Here is a 21,401-nt window from a genome sequence, read left to right as displayed (position 1 = left end):
GAAATGCACATTCACATTCACTGGGCGTTTGCTGCTGTAAACAGGAAGCAGATTGGCTACTTTATAATTGGTTGCAGAAAATACTACTACACCCTTAGGGTGCTTTAACACCTGAAAGTCCAGGCCACAGTCCATAACACGAGTAATGTCTTTGTTACATTGTTTATATTTGATCAGGTTACTTTTGGTTTCACATTTTAATTTTGTGAGCAGACTAAAGAACTTTGTTTGACAGCCAGTACATTCTGCCACCATCACTACATGGGCTGAGTCTATGTAGACATAGATTGGTATGTAAACAGCTGCATCCACGTGTTGGAAATTCAGCTGCTGTAGTTGCTAACTCTGTGCAAAGAAAAAGCAGTCCTTTTGTTTGAGTGGAGGAAATTAATGAACCGGTTAACTTCCCTAATTTTGCCACTGTAATCAATATGGTATCATTACCAGCATAATGAGAGCCCCAGACATTCAAACGTTATTTCGTCAGAAACAAAGACAACCAGCAATCCTGTGAGACGTTTTTTCTTCTTTTTCTTCTTCTTCTATTGCCAACTTCCTGAAATTGGTCGGAAAGTCTGAACTATCCAAACAAATGTTTTAATAGTGCAAACAATGGTTTGTTTGATCCAGACTGAGATCATCTCTTTTAGTCGGACCAAATTGGGATTATTTAGGTTCTGACTAGACTGAAAAGTCTGAAAGTCTGGCGCAAACAAGATAGGCGTGAAAGCTCACAAAGAAAAGAAATGGCAAAAAGTAAAAGTGGGGATTTCTTTGCTTGGATTGACAATGAGTTGCAGCTGACAGTAAGAGTAATAACTTGTTATCCATGTTGCATTTACTGTGGGTATTATGGCTAATGCTGCTTTGTTTTCTCCAGCAGAAGGGTCATGTGACAGGAGAAGGATATGTCAGGATAGGATAGGACAGGAGTTTACGAAACTCAAATGCAGTATTGAAAATGTGAATCAAAAGATTCACAATACTCCCGAAAATATTAAATATTCTGTGGAAATATTGTAATATATTGCATTACCAACCAATAAAAGTACAAAATATGTAGTTACATTCTCAGCTTGCATCTGGAGCTTGGTTTTCTCTTTGGTCAGCAAGTTCACTTTCTCCTCTTCGCTCTGTAGGTCCTCGATGGCCTGCTGTTGGGGTGAAACAAGATGCATGAGCCTGGGCTGCACATGTGTCCCTCAATCACTGATCCCCCATCACATCCATCTGTCTGCCACATTGGCGCTTGGAAAGATAGAGGTTGTTTGGTTGCAGAGAAAATGTCAGAAGTCATCTCCAGTTTGATCTGACGGATCGCTCCGTCTTTCAATCAAGTGGGAACAAAAGCATCGGAACACCAAACTCAGTGACTGCCCAAAAATCACTGAAACAGCTGCAAGAGCCCCCACGATGCCAGGACCATCCACATCATGTCAGGTTCTCTTTGTGTTCTTGATTCAATCCATAAGACATGTTCAACAAACAAAGGAAGATAATGAGGGCTGATGTGAAATTGCTCCCACAGATTTCACAATGAGGCAGAGCTGCTACTGTTGATCAAAGCATCTGGGAGAAATAAGTGAACACGGCCTCTTGTAGCAGCCCCAGAGAATGATGAGGTTGTTAAAGGTTTACGATTTCTATAGATTTTTCAAAGCATCTGCTCGGCTTTTGAAAGTTTCGTGCTGTACAGTGATACGGAGCACATTTATCTCAAGGGTTACTTTTGGAAGGTCTTCAGGCCATATTGTGTTTTCCTCAAAGTATGTTTCACTCTCAGTCAAACAGTAAGTGAGGTATCTATGCACTGACAAATGAGACAAGGCAAAAGAAGCCAAACAGCAGGACATGCTGTCTAAATGATCTACATGGATAATATTGGGCCTCCGATCTTTATTGTAAGTGACTTTTCTTGATTCTTGATTTTGAAAAACACTAGTTTGACAAAAAAAATAAAAAAAATAAATAAACAAAGCAAACAGAAGGTTTACTTATTATCTTTTCCAAGAGCTTTCAGCTGCATGTCATGGTCTTCATCAGACGTTTTTAAGCTGTAGCCCTAAAACTGTATTTTTCTGGATATCTAAGTGAAAGTTACTATACATGTTGAAGTGATGTCATGTGAAATATTCCCATGTTTTCTGAACCTGTGCGGCACATGTGTGAAATCTGTCTGCTGAGAAGAGGTAGCAGAAAGCTCCAGAAAAAGCAAATAAGTGAACAATGAGTCACTGTCTTCTGTTTTATGCGATGAACACTGATGAATGAGGTTCTGCAAGAACTGAACCATCTTTGGGGGAAAAAAGTTTGGCATGTTTCCCATTTGCTCACATGTTCGGGGCAGGGATTATGACATTCTTGACCTATAGTACATATTATATATTTTTCTATATATAGCAGTACATTGTATACTGTCCCACTATGGATGGTAGTACATTGATACTAACAGGGCATACCTAAAGGATGCACACATTGCATTTTGTTGAGTAACATTTGAATATAAACATAATTTTGGTTGTTTATAAGAAGGCACCATTAACATCATTGTCTCCTCATGTAGTTTGACTTTTTGTCCCATCCACTAACATAGAGGAAGTGGGACTTATGAGCTATACTGCAGCCAGCCACCAGATGGAAATCGAGATGCTTTGGCTTCACTTTTGAGGAGCCGTCAAGTTGTACATCTTTATACACAATCTCTTGTCACTCCCCATTATTCTCCCTATTTCTATCATCTCTGTAAAAAATATCCCTTGTGATGTCATCAGGGTTTTCTCAGTGTGGGCTTGGAGACTAATTTGTGGTTTTTTACTGTGCAATGCTTCATTTATGTCTTTCCAAAGTCCCCCAACTTCATGGAAGCATAGTATTAAATGAATGTAATGGACCATTACAACTGCATAACTGCATACTAATATATTTCACCCTGACGCTTTACCACGCTCACCTGGCTGAGCTCCACCAGATGTTCTTTCTCCTTCTGGAGCCTCTGCACCGCCTCGTCCTTCTGAAAAAGCTGCTCTGACAGCCTCCTCAGCTCACTGTCTGATGACTAGAAAGAGAAAGATTGAGTAGATATTACATAATCCGAATCATTAAACCTATACTATTACAATCATCAGCACATATTAGATTTCTTGCTATTAGCTCTGCTAAACCACTTCTCTCTGTTATGAATGTTTTCCTCTCGGGCATGCAGCCATGATAGCATGTGAATCCAGCAGCCTCACTGCAGGCTCTGACATTTCAGCCACACTGTAAAACAAGTGTCTCGTTTCATGACAGAAACAAATGTCACTAATTTGCCTCCTTATTATAAAAATCATTGCTTTATATTCTCATGTGGAACGCTGGCTGCTGCTGAAAAAAACCTAATGAGACATGTGTGAGTGTTTAGAGCTTTGGACTGCAAATGAAAATGTCAGCAGACTGGTGCTTTGTACGCCTATTCTTCAAAAAGGGCCACAAATATGTTTTACAATACATTTCAGATGAGTGAATTCAGTTCAAACTCTTTGCTCCTTTGGATGAGCGACATCATGTCCAGGTGTTAATAACTGTTATGACAGCATACCACAAACATTAGACAGGGTCACGTCATTTCTTTTTCTTTTTTTTAAAGCCAACTCTCAACTCTGCTATCAAACAGGTTTGGTCTTGTTGCACGCACTGTGCCGGAGTCCTCTCACACCTCCCTCTTACTGTATCTTCACCATGTGAGGGACCAATTAGCCCAGAAAACCACGATATGACCAGAGGGTCAAGATCTTAACTCTGTGACCCAGAACAAATGAATAAGTGTAAATTTGCAGGGGCTAAACCAACAACACCTTGTGCCAGTTTTTCCATCTTCACATGCGGAGTGGAGAGTACAGTACATTCTTGTGACATTCCTGAACTGAGATAGCATCTTAATCCTTTAATACCCCGCAGTGGGACAGATAAAGGGGGTTTGGTGAGGGGCTGCAATGGAGATGTCAAAATAGCCTCTGCTTGTTAGCGTCTGCGCAGAGGACACAGTGCTTCATCATCACAAATTTCATGTCTGCCTGTCATCCCTCTTCTCTCTTTCAGTGTAGAGATGATGGAACCTAAGAGGCTTTTAGTTTGAAAACAGAAAATCAAAGCATATTTAACCTTATTTCTAATGCTAGTCAAGCTTTGATTTGTGGTTTTAAACAGACTTCTTCACATTACACCGTCAGTGGAATCAAAGTAGAGGCTCATTTTTGCTTAACTTCCAGTTTGTATTTGAACGTTCTGTCTGCACTAGTTATTTAATCTGTATTTGTGCACGTGTGAGTGTGGGGCTTTTTGACATATCTAAAAGTAAGACAAACATTTGCTTTTTCCTCTTTCTTAAGAGAAACAATCTCACAACCACCATCCACCATCCTTATGTTTTTTATTGTCAGAAACTCTTGACTCTGCCCAGCTACTACTTAACAATCATGGCATCTTTTAAAACAGACATATCTCTTTTTGTATGTAAAGGCAGCATAATTGAGCCTTAAGTCAGTCTGTGTGTAACAGGCATCATCAGTTCTTGAAGACTAATGTAATGACCTACCTGTTTACTCTGCTCAGTCGCAGTCAGGGCGCTCTCCAGTTCATCCAGGTCTCGTCTGAGGATGCGGCACTCGGCCTCCAGCCTGTCCCTGTGGAGGACCAGCTGGGTTGAGGCCTCCTCTTCCTCTTCCAGTCGGTCTGACAGACCCGACAGCTGCAGCTCCAGCTCACGCCGGGCCTTCTCCAGTTGGACACAGCGCTGCTCGGATGCCTGGGCGCTCTCCTGCTCCTTTGGGATAACAAGCACAGAGTTACAGTGAGTTCAGCTGATACATTTTTGCTTTCAACAAGTTTTCATCGTCGTGCACCATATCATTCAGATTTTGAATTGGCAGGAAGACTTACTATATCACTAGACTTTTCTTTTTCCTGTTTAACTGATGTATTTTAACATAAATCTATTGCTGAATCCCTGAACCCTTGTATACCTGTGTATTACATACATTTATTACATTTCTATCAGTCCTTGCTTTTGGCTGTCTTGATTTTAAAGCACTAAACAATAAGGATGTTACATGAAATCTAAACAAGTGCTTTATGACATTCTTTAAACTAAATTGTACACATACTGTAGTTTTGCAAAGGATATTAAGTAGTTAACATTGTTAAAGAGTGAGTTAAAAAAATTGAGATTATTAGTGGAAGATGAGGAGAAAAAAGTTAATAAGAGGAGATTAGTTGAATAAAAGAAGCTCAAGCTAAAAAATAATGAATTGATACAAATAGGATCTTACCGCACGTTATGCCACAAGATGAAACTTATCCTCCCCGAAGTCAAAAGAAACCTTGCTTTGTTAGTTCAAGCTTGTCTTAATATAGTAGAGCTGAAAAGGCAACGCGGTGACGTACAGTACTGACCAGATTAGCAAGTTCTACCAAACACCAGATCCCTTAGTCAACAGGCATCCATAACAGGAGTGAAAAGACCTAACTGTGAGTGCCTGCTCTGGTTACTGTTACTTTCTTATGGACCAGTCATCATGGGCAAGGCATTTGGAACGAGCTAATAGCATACCCAAATATCTGGGCTTTTGTGACATGATCAGGCGACCACATTTCCATCTGCATTTATTTCCATAAAAGTAAAAGCCTACTTGCTTTGAGTCTGCTCCCTGCCTTTCTGATATTCACATTATTTTCTCTCTAACTGCACCTTTAACACTTGACCCTGATGACGACTGAACAGGTTGTAGATCAATCCCAGCTCCAACACACAGAGGATATGTAAATTGTACACACAAAGATACACGTCTGTACATAAAGACATGCTTACTCTCTCACACAAACACATCGTGCACATTCACACATACACACAGAATGAATGAGAGCCTATGGAGCTGGAGCTCCAAAACTTTAACGTTGAGCCTAATAACACATTGCTGCCATTTCACTTTATATTTTTAAGCTTTTGAGGATCACACACACATTTTTGACACAGTCCTTGGGCAATACTGAACCCTGAATGGCCCCGCATAGAAAAGAAGTGTTGCCCATAGATGCACTGTATGAATGTGAGTGAATGGGTGAATGGCAAAACTGTTCTGTAAAGTGCTTTGAGTGGTCATCAAGACTAGAAAATAGCTATATAAATACAGACCATTTACCATTCATCACACTAGCAATCAGCAGCAACCAGTTCATTTTCTGTAGGAATCAGGCATAGTACCGGAAAATCTCAAATATGATAGTTGTCCTGACCACTAATGGATCCCTCTTTCCTGCAGTCTCCAGTTTGATGTGTTATATAAGTTTGGTGTCTCTGGTCAAGACAAATGTAGCACTTAATGAGTTAGCTACAAGAGTTCGGATGGGGAGGCAATTAGTAACCTCAATGAAATGAGTACAGCCTATGTGATGTAGAGTGTGTAACTGGTCTTATCTAAATGTGTCTTCTTTACTGGCTTGCTGACCAGTTAGCCACTCATAGGCCTACATTCAGGGAGTACTTTGTGAATACTGGAGCGATCACTGTGAGGAGGGGGCTGCAGAGCGACTGAGGTTAAGCTTACTGTTAACCAGCATGTGCCATATTTCTGCAAATGTTAGTTACATGAGATTGACATGTGGGTGCGGACTGTGGCTTGGGTTGCCCGACCCTAACCCAACAGGCATTCAATTACAGGCACTTACAGCATAAAAAATCAAGAAGACAGCCCAGCCAATGTGACCTACGACCTGAAGCTGAACATCGTTTCTATTTTTTATTTTCAGAACCCTGCCTGACTCATCGGGTCCTGACAGGCTTGGGTCGGGTATCCAAACTTTAGTGTCATCGCTTGGTGTTGTTTAATAGCACCTTTGACATAGCTCAACTAACTAATTTTGCTCCTGAGAAATTAATATTTTACAATAGAAATTTGCTGTATGAAATTTAAAAACTGTTCAGGAAACCTGTCTTCAACTGCAGTCGACTGAAGATTAGTGTATGGTAATATGGCAAGACGAGCCAGGTGAGTGAGTAAATGCTAAATATTTGACACAATAGCTAAGCTCCAGGTTCAGGGTAATAACATTGACCAGTCACAATCAAACTATTGGCAGCAAGAGTTACCCACAGCTGCTAACCGGTGCTCCACTGTTGTGCAATAGCCATCCCAGTCCAATTCTTCAGGTTCTGGTTCTGGTCCAGGATCTGCATGGTTCCCATTGGTCTCCTCAGAGTCATCAGACAGGGAGTGGCGACGCTGACGCTGCTGCCTCACAGACATCATCTTGACTGAACTTCCCCGAGTCTATAAACTGTTACTGTGCGGACTTTACCTGTTCAGCAGTGTAGCAACTTGCCCGTCTGTTCTTTAGGTGTTTCTGTACTTCTTCAAAGAGGCTTAACCACTTCTTTTCACTTCCTTCACTTGGTTTACAGCTGTTCTGCTTGTTCCAGGTGGATCACAGATCCTCTCTCTCTCTCTCTCTCTTGCTCTCTCGATCTCTCTCCCTCAAAACGCTTGCAGCTCTGCTTACCTTTTCTTTGTCTTCCTCACACTACCTTATCTTTCAGCTTTGTCTTTCTCTGAGCTTTTGCTTTCCTCCCTCCTCTCTCTCTCTCTCCGCTGCACCTTCTATTCTCAATCAACCATTCATCATATTTTTAGGGAGAGCTGGTATACGCTACTGAAATCTAAACATTCCTGCGTGCATGCTTCCAGCTGGTCCACAGCCCACAGCTGCTACTACTAATCCTATGCAGGTAGCCACTGCTCAGTCCACTGGGTTTCACCCCAACAAATATCTCTGCCGTCTTTCTCTCCCCTCACCAGTCTCCTCCCACAGAAACAGGTGCCTCCTCAGAGTTCCGAGGGGATCCAAAGGTGTCCCACAGGGATGGCGGTTGGTGTAGTATGTCAGTTGAGGAGAAAATCCTTTAACGCTGTATCATTCTGCCACAGAAATGTAGCTCTCAGCTGTACGGTCACAGCCACACCACAGAAGGACAAGAAAACAAGGGCACTATTCCAGAGTCAAAAATGCCTTTTCTCCTCAAAGTCTACATTATAATTGACATAAATGTCTTGTGGGCCCACGCCCACATGGTCCCCCACAATGCCACGGCATTCATCTTAGCAAGAACAATGAGGCATATTGTGCTTTCGATTCAAGTGTGGATGTTTTCTTGAATGAAGCTACCGATACCCACATAGAGTGGACTAAGCATTTCAATATCTAGAGTTAACATCAAGCAAGATGGGGTAATGATCAAGATTTTAATAATGAAAGGAGAAACAGTACAGCTGCAACTAGTTAGAAAAAAAACTATAAATACATGAACACATAACTGATAAAATATCAGTTTTCAGGAGTTTATTCTTTTATATTCTAAAACATTCAGGAATTAAAAAGGAAAGACCCAAAAAAGAAAGAAGTAAATTCCAGAAAAAATGTGAGCCTTAAATTTTTGTCATACTGTAGGCCTATATTTACTGTATGCAGAATTAAAGAGCTGTAGCATTGTCAAGTTTAAAAGGACTATGAATTATGTGCTGTACGAAACAAGTGAAAAATATATGCCATAAATAAGTATTGGAATGAGAAGAAAACTGATTTTTTACAGATAAATGGGTCTGCTGAGGGCCATATATTTCTACTCCAGTTACTCCCCATGTACATGTATCTGTACTTTATAAATTCTACAGCTTCAATATGTCTGTACTTTAATTTGAATATGTAATTTGAATATGTGTATAAAATGTGGAGATTTGTGGCAAACATTTGTAAGAGTACATCCATGAGTAATCATGTAAAAAATAAAAGGCTATATCAATATTTGTGTAAAATTACTCAAGAGACAAACATAAACCAAAATCCCAACATATGCACTGTACAGCAGTAGGGATTGTCACCAGGGTTTGAAGAAACATAACCTTTCTAAATCACATAAAGCTAGAATAACAGTGAATCTAAATTGCCCCAATGTGGACATGCTCATATGAGCAAGGATAAGCGCTCTGCCAATGCCACTGAGGCATGGAGGACATCCAGCCACCGAAAAAACCCATCAAAATACAGGATTTCTGAGAATTCAAATTGTTTTATTTTGACAATGTGGTCTGGGTTCTTGTGCAGAAAGGCAGCACAGAGAGATCTCTTTCTGTGACTCCCACTTGAGCTGGAGAGACACTGAGCTCACCCAGACTGCCTCTCCAGACACCACACATGTCCAACACCAACACTCATATCTGACAAGAAGGCTTGCCATTGAATCAGATACACAGCTAAGTCAAATACCACCAGGTTTTCATCATCAAAAACTCTAAGGCTCGGAAGCAAGAAACACTGTAAAGGAAAGCCAGTTCCTTTGAGTCTTATTCATTCATTCATCAAGATATCTGAACTGCAGTTGATACTGATTACAGAATCATAAGGTAACATAAGCACATGGTTAATGTAGATGAAAGCATCACAGGAAGGCTCTCAGATGATCTTTGCCCATGTTCCACTCCTTCTTGCGTAATGAAACCCATATTCTGAGTGTCATGGTCCGGGACAATGCCTCCATAAAGGTAGAGAGCTTAATTACCAGCTGCCTGTTGGCATCCCAAGAGCAAGATGACTGATAACACCAGAGGGAAGAGGAGGTTGTGGGTTCAGCTGCCAGATGCTTTTAACATAAGATATGTATCTTGGAGTCTTGTAAAAAACAGACACAATCACACACACACACACACGAAAAAGTATATACAACAATGATCATGGCTCTGTGATCAAATTATGCTTTAAATCCAGTTCACCAAATCAGACAGATGAAATATGCTTTAAATCCATTCTATCAGTTCACTAAATAAGAGAGAAAAAAGATTCCTCTGCAGTCTGTGAAGTGATCTCCCAACATTAAAGAAAGTAAAAACTAATTCCTGAAACCACATCCTCCACTGGATCTGCAACAAAACTAAATGGGTTGTTTTCTGACCCATACGCTATCCTTTTACCAAGTATCTTGGTAATACGTCATGTAGTGTTTGCATAATCTTGGTAACAAACAAGCAAAGGCAGACAAGCACATAACCTCTTGACAGAGAGCAAAAGAAAACATCTTGACAAAAAGTCCTCAGAATATATTGTGTGGGAATATCTGTACAGAATCTGGAACCAATCCATTTAGTAGTTGTTGAGACAGACTGACTGTTCATAGAATCATGCTGCAGCAAGATATGCAAATATGCCTGATCTCAACAAAAAATGTAATAACAGAGGAAACATCCAAGTTTAAAGCACTCAGCAGAAGAGAAAATGAAAATTTTTGGGGAATTCAAACCTCAGGCATAGTCATCAGTAGTGTCTCATTACCCATGCAGTCTAAGTGACGGTGTCTTTGTTGGCCTCGACTTTTAACCTCAAAGTTAATCTCTCCTCAACAATTTGTTCTTACTTTCATTTGCCTTTGAACATCAAGTCAGTCGTCCCTTCCCTAGCCTCCCCTTCCCCCACCTCTCTCCTCCCTTCACCGTGCTCATTCATATCTCCCGAGCCAGTCTTTTGTCCCACAGTTTGCCTTGGGCCCCAGAAACCTCAGAGCAAGTCCAGACTGAAAGTTTTTCCACTTGCAGAACTGGGGCATCTGGATAGCTCTGCAAGAACACTCCACATTTATTTCCCATTAACAGTAATTAACCCATTTGTACCCAAAAAAGGTTAGAACAACAGTAGAAGCAAATTAAACCATTTCTTTTCACCCTTTTTCTCTCAGTGGTAATCCTCAAATTCCTGACTAATGTCTGTTTTTGTTGGTCTTTGCAGGCTTCCCTTCTGAATGTGCGTAGTTGATCACAAAGACAGCGGTACAGTCACGTATTTTCCTCTGATCCTCTGAGTTGTCTCTTAGTGGCACTTTTTAGCTGTGTCGTGCTATGGATTGTGATTTTGGTTGGTCAGTACACTAAAATTGACCATACCGATTGATGATTCCCCTTACTATGCCTGTGATAGCACCATGAGGTTGATGTTTGTGGTTTATAGTGAAATGTGTCCCTAACTATTAAGCTGCCGGAAATGCAGTTGAATCTGCCACAGCGGGATACAGGTAAACAGAGGTTTTTATGAGCTGACTGCAGGGATCTAAATTCTCTATTGTTACGACACATTTCTGCCAATTACATCATTGCATCAAGTACAGATACAAATATGATTTTAACTTAAGAGAATAAAATCCAGAAGAAGCATCCTCGCACACAATCAATGTCTTCACTAAGAAGTGTTGCTCAGGTTGTTCCTCTCAGGTTATGTTATGTCTCTGTTATGTCAGTGGGCAGGAGTAATTAGCTGTGAAGTCACTAGAGGCCAGAAACTGTTCTGGCCCATAAAGCTAATTACTGTGTTCACTCATTGCTCTTAACAACCTTTTCCAGGCTTGTAACAATATAAACCCTTTCTGAAAAAAACATAAAACCCATAAAGTTGCAAAGGTTTGATAACAAAAGGAAAATCAACAGTAAGTCAGCTGTATAATGAGGCCGTGTATGTTCTGGCTGTCTTCGTGTGTTAAAATGACGTATTCCCTATGTATAGATATATATATATACTGTATATCTTAAAGATTAGTGAAGACCAGTCACATGCGTTGCACTGAACCGCCACTCAACACAAACAAAACAGTGACTGACCTGATCACATTCAAACAATTTAGATATAATTACCACAGTGATTTAAACAACAGCACAAACCTACAGTAGCATAATTATAATGTCACATTATAGTTTTGCTCATTATGTTATTTTTGCCCAACTAATGCCTCAAAATGCACATCTCTAGAGTCTAAATCATAACCAGCACCTTATTGCCTAAAATATTTGCACTTTTAAAACATTGTATTTTAAACGAGAGACTGAGATTAATAAGAGGAAATCGTCCTCTCTTTCTGTTTGTCAGAGAACATTATTGTAAGCATTTAAAATTAGTATTGTAAGCTGTGACTTTCTATGACAGTGGTGCCTTAAGGTCAATTGAGAAGGTGGTTGGTGGACACCTGGCACATCTCAGTTCAATAAGGTTTCCCTTAAGCTCAGTTTTGGTCTCCGCCAAGTCCTGGGGTAAATATTTGACTCTTCAGCTGCTGGATGCTCCTCTATTCTCTAGCAATGACCTGACAGGACAGTGCTGCATTGTGAATGATTGAGAAGCAGGAGTTCATCATACCCATAACGACAGAGTTGTGACTTGTTCCTCTAGTCTCACTCAGTGATAACAGGGAAAATAAGGAGCAGGATAAACTTCCCCTGGAAAACTATAAAACTTCTCCAGGCAGCAGCAGTAGCAGCGGCAGCAGAACTAAATAGCTCTGACAGGGAGTCACATTTCTCACTGCAGTCCTATCAGACAGGCTCCAAGGTATGAATTATAATGGCTGATCCGTCTCCTCCACAGATTAACTTCATTATTTATGGTTGGTTAATCTAAGAAGGGGAGAGAAGACACAGCTGGAGCCAGAGCAAACCTAGTGATTTTGATAACAAAGTCATTTCTGTCTCTAAAAGGTAATAAAAAGAAAAAGATAGTTAAGACTATTTAAAGAAAATGTGGGAGATTTTGGGTTGTAGAAGAAACAGGCTTGCAGTGATCTAAAACCCACTCTAATCCACTTTTATAACCTGGTATCTGTGAGAGAGAAAAAAGATTTTCTGACAGTAATAGTATGATCCTCAGCTGTAAGTCCTCTAACAAACTGTGGCTGTGCAGAGGGAACCTGCAGCACTGAAAGGCACACACAGACGAAGATCGACGATGACCCGCGAATCTGTCATGAGGAGACGGCAGTAAAGCACAGAGTAAGGAGAGCTGCAGTCCAGCTCCATGAGGCGGTTTACGATGTGTTCCAATTGAAGTCGTCTGAAGAGTCTGCTAAGGCACTCAGCACCAGTAATGACCGAATCCCATGGGCAACCCCGGAGCGTTTTCCACAAACATTGGCAACAGCAGCGGCGCTCCACACTCTCACACTAAATCCTCTGCCTCCAGGAGAGAGTCATTCTCCCACGCTCACTTTCAGAAAATGGCACACACATACTCCAAAAAAAAAGATTTCTGCTGTCAATAAAGACGTTTTCTCAAAGCACAAACTTTGAATGAAGTACTTGCTCACTGCCATAGAAAGCACGTTTTGCTTCATGGTTTTAATTTGATTTGTCCAAGAGGCACTGAACTGTGATTTTTAAGATGTGGCTGCATTTATTCGATCTCAGTATGAAGTTGCATCTCGTACATATGGTTGGACGGTCATTTCCACAAAAGTCTTTAGACTCAAATGTAAGTATTTCCTTATTTTTCTAATGTTCTATATTACTCTTGACCTTTCGCTGTGAATAATTCAATGATCAAAGATAAATGGCCCATATAATAGCTGTCTGAGCAGCCTGTAGAACTTTGGTCATGAATTTGTCATCATGTGAGATAGGTTTCACCCTGGGGTCATGCTGAGGTGTCGTGATGACACCTGAGCCCTCTGCATTTGTTGTATGAACACAGTGATGTGCAGCTGGAAGCTCTAGAGGGTGGTTAGTGAAAGTTTGTGCTCAGATTAATCAGTACATGTGTTTTTCAAAATTTTTTATCAAGGATAAAATAAACAATGCTGAATTGAGTTCTTGAAATACTTCTGGACTTTCCTGACACTGTGGCACTCAAGCCCCCAATTTGCGAAGGTGTAAGTCTTCAGAAAATCAGCACAAATACATTGTCTTAATTTTAAAACAGGTAAAGTCAGTCTACTTAAATAGTTGGGCATTGTGGCTTTTAACAGACAAAGTACGTAATATTTTTAAAGCTGCATCGAAAAAAGCTTTAGATACAACACTGAAACATTTTCACCTTATTAAATTGTATAAAACGTGTTAGCAAAGACAACATTAGCAGTAATTTAGAAGAGTGATGGTGGGAACCAGACTCTCAATCTAATAACACAAACCTACAGCAGCATAAAGAGTGTTTTACGTGTATGCACTGTTTGACACACATTTATTGGATTCAAAACCAAACCGCTGCAAAACTCAAGCACAAAGATTAAATAACAAAAGTGTGGTTTTGTGAATTTATGGATTCAAATGTTAATTGATCACTGCCAGATTTATTGATTCTCATGCATTACTGCTTTACAGATCATGTATGCTACTGCCCAGTGACACGGTTTAAAAACTATTGTTATTACATTTTGGTTCAGTTGCATAAAAGCAGAAAGAATAGCTCAACAGCTTTCCTCTAGATGTGACTGAGAGGCATGGCTTATGAGGTTAAATACTGTTATACCATATGTGCACTTTTCAAAATCCATCTATTGCCTATCCTTCCTTTAAGATAGTTTTAAAAGGTGGTGGTTTGGTGAACACCAGAAAAATTCAGCCTTCAATATCTGGTCTCCTTTTAGATTTGGTCTCTGCCAACTCCTGAGGGAAATAATTGCTAGATACTATACTATTCACTAGTGTAAAGTGGGTACAATGGAAAACAGTGCCTGCTGCAGCTGGAGGTATAAAAAAAATAATTAATAATAAAAACAGTAAATGTGTGGGCCTTCAAAAAACAATGATATAAAAACTGTTGAAGAACTTTGCAGAGACGGTTGTTAAATCTGTGTGGGATGGTCACCACGAGCAACAAATGACAAAAGTAATTTGAGTTTAGTGCAGCTTGAAGTCCTTGAAATCAAAAATATATAAAAAAATATCTGTGGCTAAAACGTTGATGTCTTCAGCAGTCATGTGCTGTATTTATGAGCCGAATACTTCTAAAGAGGAATGCTGGTTTGTATTTCTCTCAGTTAAACTTGCGGTAACACCGCCTCCCAACAGAAGGGGATGTGCCACTCACCCAGTCCTCCTTGCAGTAAACCAATCAGTCAAGCAGCGCGCCCCGGGCCAGGAAACAGCACGGTGCCTCGCGGCACTGTGACAGCAGCGCTCTCTCAATAAAACGATCAGCTGGAAAATGGTCAACACAGCAGTAAAAACCCGCAGCATTAAAACAAGCTCGAACACAGTGACTGCCATGGTGGCTGCATCTCCCTCTCCCCCTCCGCTAGGGTATCATTATCCACTTAATTTCATCCACCCAGGGCTGGTTTAATGACCACGTTCAAAATCCCTTATCGAGCAGAAATTCAGACTTAATCACAAATCCTGTGACTTCTTACGTATCAAGTGACTGAAACAAAAGAGGAAAGGCTTTTTTTTAGGGGGGAAAGAATAGGAAAAGAGACGGAGAAGGAGAGAGGGAGATGCGGTGCAGCAGACTTACAGCTCGGTATCTAGTGGCCACCTCATGCTTTTCCTTGTCGAGGTCAGTGTTCTGCTCCTCCAGCTCCCGCACCTTGGAGAGGAGTCGCTCACTCTGCTCTATGGCTCTCCTCAGCTCCTCTCTCTCCCTCATCCCTGCCTCCTGTGTGTGAATGTGCTGCTGCAAGGACAGAGACTCGACCTGCAACCACACACACACACACACACACACACACACACACACACACACAGTCAGATATTTCAGCTTGGATAGCTCTCCAACTGAGTCTCTCTCACTTTTGTTCACTTCAGTCTGGAGTCTGAATGGTAACCCCTCTCTCTCTCTTCCCTTTCTCTCCTCCATCCACATCTAACACGCACACACACACTTCATCCACACGCATGTATGAAAACACACACACGTGCCCATATTTCCTCGCCCCTCTCTCTCCAGACTGGCCTCCTGCTGATCGTTCACTAGAACAATATAAAACTTTCTTCTCCGAGCTGCTACATCGCTGCTAACTGCTCTGGAGTCATAAAAGGAACAATATATTTTCTTTCTTTCCACAATGACTTTGAAATTCGCCACATCTAGCCGGAGCCAAGAATGACAAACATTTTTAAAGCTGCAACTTCCAGCCCTGAAGCCTAATCGTATGCTGTTTTCAGACGTGAACTCCAGAGAATGTCCACACAACGGGATGGAGTTTGCCTTTCACATGTACAGCAGGAGATTCTCTGCTCAGACGTAGCATATCACTTCCACTGGCCTCCATTCTTATCACCGAAAGATTTTTCAGATAAAAACGTTATCAACACCCACTGGCTCACGGAGAATCTTCCCCCTGTTTTTATTAGGGGTCTAACAGGAGAAACTCCAGAGAATGTCCTCAACAACTGACTTAGACACATGTGTTCTCACATACAGCCCCCCCCCCCCCCCAACTATTTATCATATGACTGGTAAACCTTTATCTTGTGCTGTTGGGCCTTTGTTGTCATGGTAACACTTCGGGAAGGTTCCCAATCTTGATAAACTTAAACAGTTAAGTCAAAAAGAGCATTTTGCAACCAGGTCAGACAAAATCCAACAGCCTAAAGATTTTTTAATTCAAGTTACGGCAATTAATTTTGGATTACTTTTGGGGATATACTTGGGGTGATATCATGGTCATGAGAAATACTGTAGCTTCTGGTGAAGTTCAGGTTTAGGGAAAAATAAGTGCTTTTTTATTTCCTGCATCACCTTCACCTGAACCTAGTGTAATTATATGTTTTGATGTGCACATGCCGAGTTTGGCACATGCCAGGGTTTATGTTTAGGAGGCAGAGAGTTCATTATTCACTGTCTGAGCTGAAAACAGCTGTTGCAACCATGGAGAGCAAAGCAAAAACAAGACGATTGACAATAGGTTTATCATTACACATAGTCATGTGATCCAGTGTGGCAGATATAATCCATTAGTTCTAATGAGTTCTCTCTGGTAAGAACAGTCACTTACAATCACTGTTGGCAATGAAAGAATAAGCTCAGTGTGTATGGAGAAGTTACCCTCAGTTTTTGTGTCTAGAATTCATTCAGGGCAATTCATTATATCGTTTAAATGATTATGAGGATGGATTATTTTTGAGAAATAGCAACAATAAAATGATTAAATGTAACTAACAACAGACAATGAGTTTTTCAATAAGCTTCTCTTTTTCAGGTATCTGTTACAAAACTAGAGCTACTGATGACAAAGATGGGCTAGTTTTACTGTTTGGTTTATTTGGCTGTAAATAACTGTAATAAATGTTATACCGGCACCAGATGACTGACCAATATTGCAAAAGCATTCAAACACTCATCCAGTATGAACGTCTAATTCAAGAAGCCAAGTCAAAAGTATATTTTTTTGCAGCGAGAAGGGTTTTTGATTTAAATTCTCGGAGGACTGTGTTTTTACCGCAGTGTGCTGAATGTGTCAAGTTGAAAAAAGCAGATAAGCCTCCAACTTCATTCTCAGTATCCCTCAAGTTTTACTACCAAAAGCTCTGGCATCAGACTGCTGTTTTTTTTCTACTTTCATAAGAATTTGACGTCATGGATTTCTGTATATGATCGTCTGCCAAAACAGTCTGCTTGAGTAGTATTATCGGCATTAATTATGCTCAATTCAAATGGTCTGTATTTTAGATAGAGCATTTCTAGTCTAGATGATAACTCAAAGCTTTTGCGATCCACTCATTTACACACATTCATACACTGCATCTTTGTGCAGCACTTTCTTTATTACACATCACTCACACACTGTCGGCACAGTCGTCAGGGGCTCAGGGGTTCAGTACTTTGCCCAAGGACACTTCAGCTCCTGAGCCACAGCAACCCCAATTCAATCCTTATATCAATTCTTAATTCAAGACACATTAAAGGTCCAGTGTGTAAGATTTTGGTGAAAGGGAACTATTGGCAGAAATTTAATGTAGAATAATCCTCATGATGTTTTCACTAGTTTGTTTCATCTAAATTGTATGAATTGTATTTTTCTTTACTACAGAAAAGGTCCTTTATATTTAAATACTTTATATTTACATTGAGGGGGTCCTCTCTACGGAGGCTGCCATGTTTTCTACATTAGTCCAGACTGAACAAACTAAACACCTTTTAAGTTTTTATGATAATTAAAGGCTACCACAGGTTCTTTTTCATGTTTGGAAGGAGAGGGTGAGGTGAGGGGTGTTCAGCTGCAACATGCAATTTCAACACTCAATATCACTAAATTCTACACAAACTCTACCTTTAAGTAAAGTAGAGGTCTTACAATATTACAGAAAACCCAACAGTTCCCACAATGAGTAAACACCTGGCAACAGTGGAGAGAAAAAAATATATAATATACAATATAAAAATCTCTAGAAATAATCCAGCATACAAATATCAAATGAAGCAGGTTTACCATACTGATGATTGATTTCTATTACGTGACCATGTTAATCACATGTACAACTAACAACAGGGGATATGTAGAAACATTTTTATATACCAGCTACTACTGATAGATCTGGATCCATCATTATGTATCAATCAATTAAGGAGGTGCTCATAAAGCACTGGGTGAAACAATATACATCCGCACGACTTCAAGACAAACTGTAACATGTCAATTTCACATGTCGTAAGTCTGTATTTTTCAGAGTATTGTTAGGATTACTACAAAAACAGTACCAGATTTTATTCCACAGACCCGTCTCGCTGCGCTGCCTCTCAGCAGGCTTCAGGATGTTCAGCCAATCAAAAGACAGGAGACCTGAGCTTATATTGCCTGTTTCAGCCAGAGACTCATCTGAGAGGCTTTCTAACAGGTTTTAAACAAATAAGGATTTTTTTTTTTTTAACTGTGAATCATGCAAAGAGTCCAACAATAAAAATAAAGAGCTGGAAATGAGCAGAATAGCTCGTCTTTAAACAGCTTCCTCCACTAGACTGGTTCTTCTCGCCAGTTAAAACAAACAATCTGAACTCCAAACATTTTTTCACCCTGGCCTGATCACTACTTGGTACAGAGGCCAAAGGTGAAAGCTAGAGTTCAGCCAGCGGTGTTCAGTTGATCAGAGGCAGACAGTAATGTAAAAGGGTTGTCTGTATGCGGGCTGCACTGTACTGCAGGGCAGAACAGGCCCGAGACCTGTTCTCCGTATCCCCAGCGCCTCACCTGTCCACCAGACCACATGGAACCAGACTCTCAGGCTGAACAGATGCCTGTCAAACTCTGAGACTGATGTAAACAGCTGTATAATGTTCTGCACACTGTGACATGGACCAAATACAGTGGAATTCAGTTCAACATGAGATGATATCCAAAACAGCTGTGCTTTCATTTTTTGATTTATTCTTATTTATTCAGTTATGGACTTGATATTAGCTGCAGTGACTCAGTGCTTAATGTGTTTACAGAAACATCAAACTGGTTGATGGCATGCACAGAGGGGCCCAAAAGTCTGGGACCATGTTTCCATTAATGCAAAGTGGGAGTTTTGGGCTTAAATGAAAATGTTTTTATTTAGTGGTTTCACTGATATCAGAATTTCAGATTAGACCTGAGACTGATAAATGTTCCTTGCCAAATAACTAAGCAACCAGAAGTCAAGAAAAGAGAAAAAGCCAGGCAACCAGCGATCACGTGACGAAAAAACTAAAAATATCAATAACAACAAAACATGAGATAACTAAGATTTATATGAGGAATAGATAAATATCATGAAATGTTTTTTTCATCTTTCCAATTCTGGAGCCAATATCTATCTGACACTGTTCGAGGTACAGGTCGTCACCCAATCACAGGGCTTCCATACAGAGACAACCATTCACTCACACTGACATCTTAGGATTTGAACCAGGATGACTCTAGGCAGCAGTGCTAACCACTGTACCACCGTGCCTCACAGTTATTCCTGGTATGCTTATTAGCTACAATTTAGACACTCGATACATTCAATAAGAATAAGTTTTGAATCACCTGGCTACCATCGCTCTGTAGCAGCAGCGGCTTAACATTCTCCTGTTCAGGCTTCTGTGTACTAAGAAGGAAAACATTTTTTGCTTGGCTTATAAAATAAATGTAGTATCAATTCGGAATCATAATTTTGCTTGATGAAATATTGATTATAACAGTGTATTAACAGGGGATGTACAGGATCTGCATTATATTTACATTACAAAACCATTATTAATTTCATTTATACATCTAATCCAATACATCTTGCAGAGACCAGTTGTCTCCTGCAGGAGTTTACACTTGAGGCCAGAGTGAGAGTCAGAATAATAATATTTCTCTCCACACCCAACAAGATGACACAAGTATATTTGGCTTTACTTCCAAAGCAGAAAAAAAAACAAAGTGCTGTTTCTGTCACTGGAAAAACAGATGTGAGCTGATTTTCCACTGTGAGATCTGAAGAAGAGGTTTAAAAGGGAAAGCTCTATTATAGACAGACCGGCAGAACACACACACACACACACACACACACACACACACACACACACACACACAAACGCACACACACACACACACACACACACACACAAACGCACACACACACGCTGCTAGAATGCTGGTATCTGTGCCGTTGGAAAAGAGCTGTCATTAGTTCAGCTCTCTGAAGCCTGACAGAGACTTCACCCCTCAACCCTGACAAACCAAATAGTTTGTCAGCTGCAAAATTAGACGGGGAAATTTGGTGTCATCTTTCTGAAGTGTACGTCAGTAATTACCACGTTATCCAAATAAGATTTAGGAGAAGTCCGCCATGGGAATCTGCCTGCTGACACACCTGAACTTCCTTTGCCTGCAGTCAGTTCAAACACACGATGCATTCACCTGTCAGTGCAGGATTTACTGTTGCACTCAACAGCATCCTGCAAGCCGATGCCAAGAAAGAAGAGGAAGATAAATGTGACACATCAATGGTTCACCTTTAGCATGATCACAGGGCTCAACCTCTTAAGCCAGCACTATTGTTCAGAATGCAAAAAAATAAATGCTTGCTTTGTTGCCACCCAATGAGAATGAAGAATACGACTTGGGCTTGAGCAAAGTTTTCGTGTTTTGACTTGAAGCTCCAAGATTTACCACTTATCAAACCTGCAGAGAGAAAACAGAAACAGCACACTTCACATCCCGGCAAAGAAAACAATTCCAACTGTGTGAATTGTAGCTCCGTAAAAACTGTTTAAAATGTGAATCTCTTTTCACGTTTTTCTAGACAATGCAACAATTTCCTAAATAACAGTCTCTGATTCCTGACATTCCAAGTCTGAAAGGAGGTAACTGGGATATTAATCCCATGATCTCCATTCCTTTCTTTTATTTGCACAGCTGCTCATGATCTTAACTCTTATTTACACCTGCAGGTGGTTCACATGCTACTGGCTGCAGCCTCAAGCCCAGAATGTACAGTTAACCATCAAATGGCCGAAAACGTTCAAACAGCCCAGCTCCAAACGTTTTCAGCGGTTAAGTGTTTGCAGATTGTAGTTTTACTCTGCAGTTTGAAAGGCAGAGCTGCTGTGGAAGAGGAAACACAAGTGTCAAATATATAGAAATGATTATTTCCCATGTGTGCAGATCATACATTAACATGTCAGCATGGGGC

General features: G+C 40.5%; 1 protein-coding gene across 3 annotated transcripts in view; it reads right to left on the bottom strand.

The window, feature by feature from the left end:
* LOC109626997 (putative uncharacterized protein MYH16) overlaps positions 1 to 21,401 on the bottom strand; it is a 54,042-nt gene that overhangs the window by 28,408 nt on the left and 4,233 nt on the right. The window contains exons 2-5 of one of the 3 annotated variants that reach the window (XM_020083298.2): positions 15,289 to 15,468; positions 4,574 to 4,801; positions 2,951 to 3,055; positions 1,068 to 1,154 (exon numbers count right to left, since the gene is read on the bottom strand). In XM_020083298.2, coding sequence (XP_019938857.2) covers positions 1,068 to 1,154; positions 2,951 to 3,055; positions 4,574 to 4,801; positions 15,289 to 15,468 — 600 coding nt within the window. Of the gene's footprint in view, positions 1 to 1,067; positions 1,155 to 2,950; positions 3,056 to 4,573; positions 4,802 to 7,127; positions 7,992 to 15,288; positions 15,469 to 21,401 lie in introns of those variants that run through there. The other 2 variants (XM_020083300.2, XM_020083301.2) reach the window with 2 other exon arrangements.

Source organism: Paralichthys olivaceus, chromosome 21, assembly GCF_024713975.1.
Source record: "Paralichthys olivaceus isolate ysfri-2021 chromosome 21, ASM2471397v2, whole genome shotgun sequence".
In the NCBI taxonomy this organism is placed as follows: Eukaryota; Metazoa; Chordata; class Actinopteri; order Pleuronectiformes; family Paralichthyidae; genus Paralichthys; species Paralichthys olivaceus.
Note: the sequence above shows the minus strand (reverse complement) of the source record. Positions and strands in the feature narration are given on the sequence as shown.